Source organism: Trachymyrmex cornetzi, unplaced genomic scaffold (assembly GCF_001594075.2).
Source record: "Trachymyrmex cornetzi isolate Tcor2-1 unplaced genomic scaffold, Tcor1.1 scaffold35, whole genome shotgun sequence".
Lineage (NCBI taxonomy): Eukaryota > Metazoa > Arthropoda > Insecta > Hymenoptera > Formicidae > Trachymyrmex > Trachymyrmex cornetzi.
Window position 1 is genome coordinate 1,064,900 of NW_017298213.1, and position 2,761 is coordinate 1,067,660.

Consider the following 2,761-nt stretch of genomic DNA (forward strand, 5'->3'; position numbering starts at 1 on the left):
TTCGCAAAACACCTGTATACACGTATTTTCTATTCGGTGGAAATATTTCTTTTCTAGACTTTCAATCATATGCTGGATTCACACTGAACGCAGCAAGCGTCAAGCAGTGGAGCAGCAAAGCAATATTTTTTACGCCACTATAAATATCGTCACGCTGATTGGATGTACTCCGCTGCTTGACGCTTACTGTATCCAGTGTGAATCCAGCATTAGTTTTACAAACTCGGTATCGTTTGTTTCAATAATGTGACCTCATCTGCACGCTTATTTTCAAGATGTAGACTCTAAAACTTTTATATCAAGCAAATATATATCTGAAGTGACAGCTGTACGAGCCAAAAGTAAGTGAATTTTTAACAAATCTGAAACTTTTTTCGATTTTTTCATGAAATCCAGTGCAGCTGAGATCCTGTTTGTGTGTATTTTAATTTAAGCAATAAAATAATACTTTTGCAATGAAATGTGGTAAAATAGGAGGCTTTAGCATCGCCTTAAGTTTAGGTTTAATCTTCTATACACAATGCTTATATATGTATATTCTTTTGTATATAATTGTTATATATGATATAAGAATATTGTTTTTATCACATTTACCTCTGTAAAATTGAAATGGTTATGAAAACCATTCGAGACTCCGAATTGTCTATTGTAAATTAATTAGGTGCTCGCAGCATGATTATTTAGCGAATTTATATTTGCCAAAGCTTCATGACATAGTTGACGTCTATTTGAGGTGAGTTACTCACATTTTTAGATAATTGTTCCTTTATTTTATTATATACTGTTACAATTTCTACAATTTTATATACTTATCAGATTCTCTGCTACAGTTTCGGGAATCTGATAGTGACTCATCATGGACAGATCGTTTAACCAATATTGAGCGCGAATACATATAACTTCCTCAGGGTGACATCAAAGAGAGTGGAAACGTTCAAGAATTTGTAATAAAGCTGCACATCATTTATTATCATAAATTATTTTATATGAATTAATATTTGATGCCCACCCATTTCCACACTGACTCTCATTAGCCTTAATCTTATTTATCATCTTATTAAATGTTTTATAATTCTTTTAGCATACATTTCAGTAACTTTAGTTAGTTTAATTAGAGTTTTCTTATAATAAAAGAATAAGCAATAATAAACGTTTTTATTATAGTAGCTTTGCAATTATATTTTATTATAGTAATTACATATTCAATGAGACAAATAATAAAGCAACTTTATTTTTATAAAACTAATTATTCTTAGGAAAATTAAATGTCTTTAAAAGATACACACACACACACACACACATAAAATTTAAAGAGGTCTTCATTTTACTGTGAGAATAAACGTCCGTATTTCCATCGGTTTCAAGAGAACATTGATTACATTGTCATGAACTCCCACAGTTTGTCTGCTTTCTTCTTCATTCTGAATAACATCATTCATCTCTGGTTCCCATTTCATAGGTTTATTTTCGCTCAATAACTGATTAGCCCCTAATGTGGTTTCTTTGATCGATTCAATTGAAAATGTCGAGAACAGATTCTGTTTAGATAAGATAAAAGAATTGTTAAAAAATTTTTCTTTTATTGTAAAGACAGCTTCTTTACTTACTTTAAAAATTCAAAAATAGTCTCACAAATCGGGTTAATGAGAGTCTAACGCTGTTCTTCAGGCGTAGAGAAAAAGATCTAGATGTACTTCAAATAGTCATCCCTCTTTCTACATTCGAAGCGAACGTAATTTCATGTGATTAAAGAGGGATGACTATTTGAAGTACATCTAGATCTTTTTTTCTACGCCTGAAGAACAGCGTTAGACTCTCATTAGCCCGATTTGTGAGACTATTTTTGAATTTTTGAAGATTGAGAGTCCTATTCAATTATTTATATACCATCCGGATATTTAATATTTAAAACGTTTACTTACTTTATAATCAATAATTCTGATTAATTATCACAATCAAATTTTTGTAACATGTTAGTAATTGCAAAAATATATAATTAAAGACTTATTTTTAGAAGAATAGAAATTTACCTGAATGTTAACTTCTACTGGTTGAGACATTCGCTGAGCCTCACCGACTTCAAAGAGATGCTCCAATCTTAATAAAATTGTGTTATCTTTCCAAGGTTCTAAGGTAAGAATGTGTACATTCGGTGGCAATGCTTTATTGAGACCAGAAGTCTATAATAGTATACATATAAATATCAATTAATGAAAACATGTCGAAATCACATTGGCTGCGTTCAGCAGAGAAAGCAACTTTGCAATTGTTGTAAAATTCTTTAATATGATTGGTCTTGCCCTTAGTTCCTCATTGGATCTAAATGTATAAACCAATCATATTCAAGAATTTTACAACAGTTGCAAAGCTGCTTTTTCTACTGAACGCAGCCATTTTCTTACAAAATAATTGACAACCCAGTCAGAAATGACAATGGAATCGACATCGATTTGATGTCGATTTTATTGTCATTTCTAACTGGGTTGTCAATTATTTTGTAAGAAAATGGCTGCGACTGTTGTAAAATTCTTGAATATGATTGGTTTATACATTTAGATCCAATGAGGAACTAAGGGCAAATGGAAAATGTCTCCAAATTTTATGTACATTATAATGTACGCGGGGTCTAAACAGTCTGAAGGGGTTAAGCAAAAAGTCTTAAATAAAAAATTCTTAAAAATAAATACACACACACACAGAGAGAGAGAGAGAGAGAGAGAGAGAGAGAGAGGAGAGAGAGAGAGAGAGAGAGGAGAGAGAG

The 2,761-nt window shown here is 31.4% G+C and overlaps 1 protein-coding gene across 1 annotated transcript in view; it reads right to left on the bottom strand.

The window, feature by feature from the left end:
* Nucleotides 1-1,172: 1,172 nt before the first annotated feature.
* Nucleotides 1,173-2,761, bottom strand: part of LManII (Lysosomal alpha-mannosidase II) — an 18,517-nt gene continuing 16,928 nt past the window's right edge. Inside the window, exons 16-17 of the mRNA XM_018510805.1 lie at nt 2,031-2,180; nt 1,173-1,538 (exon numbers count right to left, since the gene is read on the bottom strand). Of these exons, the coding sequence (XP_018366307.1) occupies nt 1,320-1,538; nt 2,031-2,180 (369 nt within the window). The 3' untranslated portion in view covers nt 1,173-1,319. The remainder of the gene's footprint in view (nt 1,539-2,030; nt 2,181-2,761) is intronic.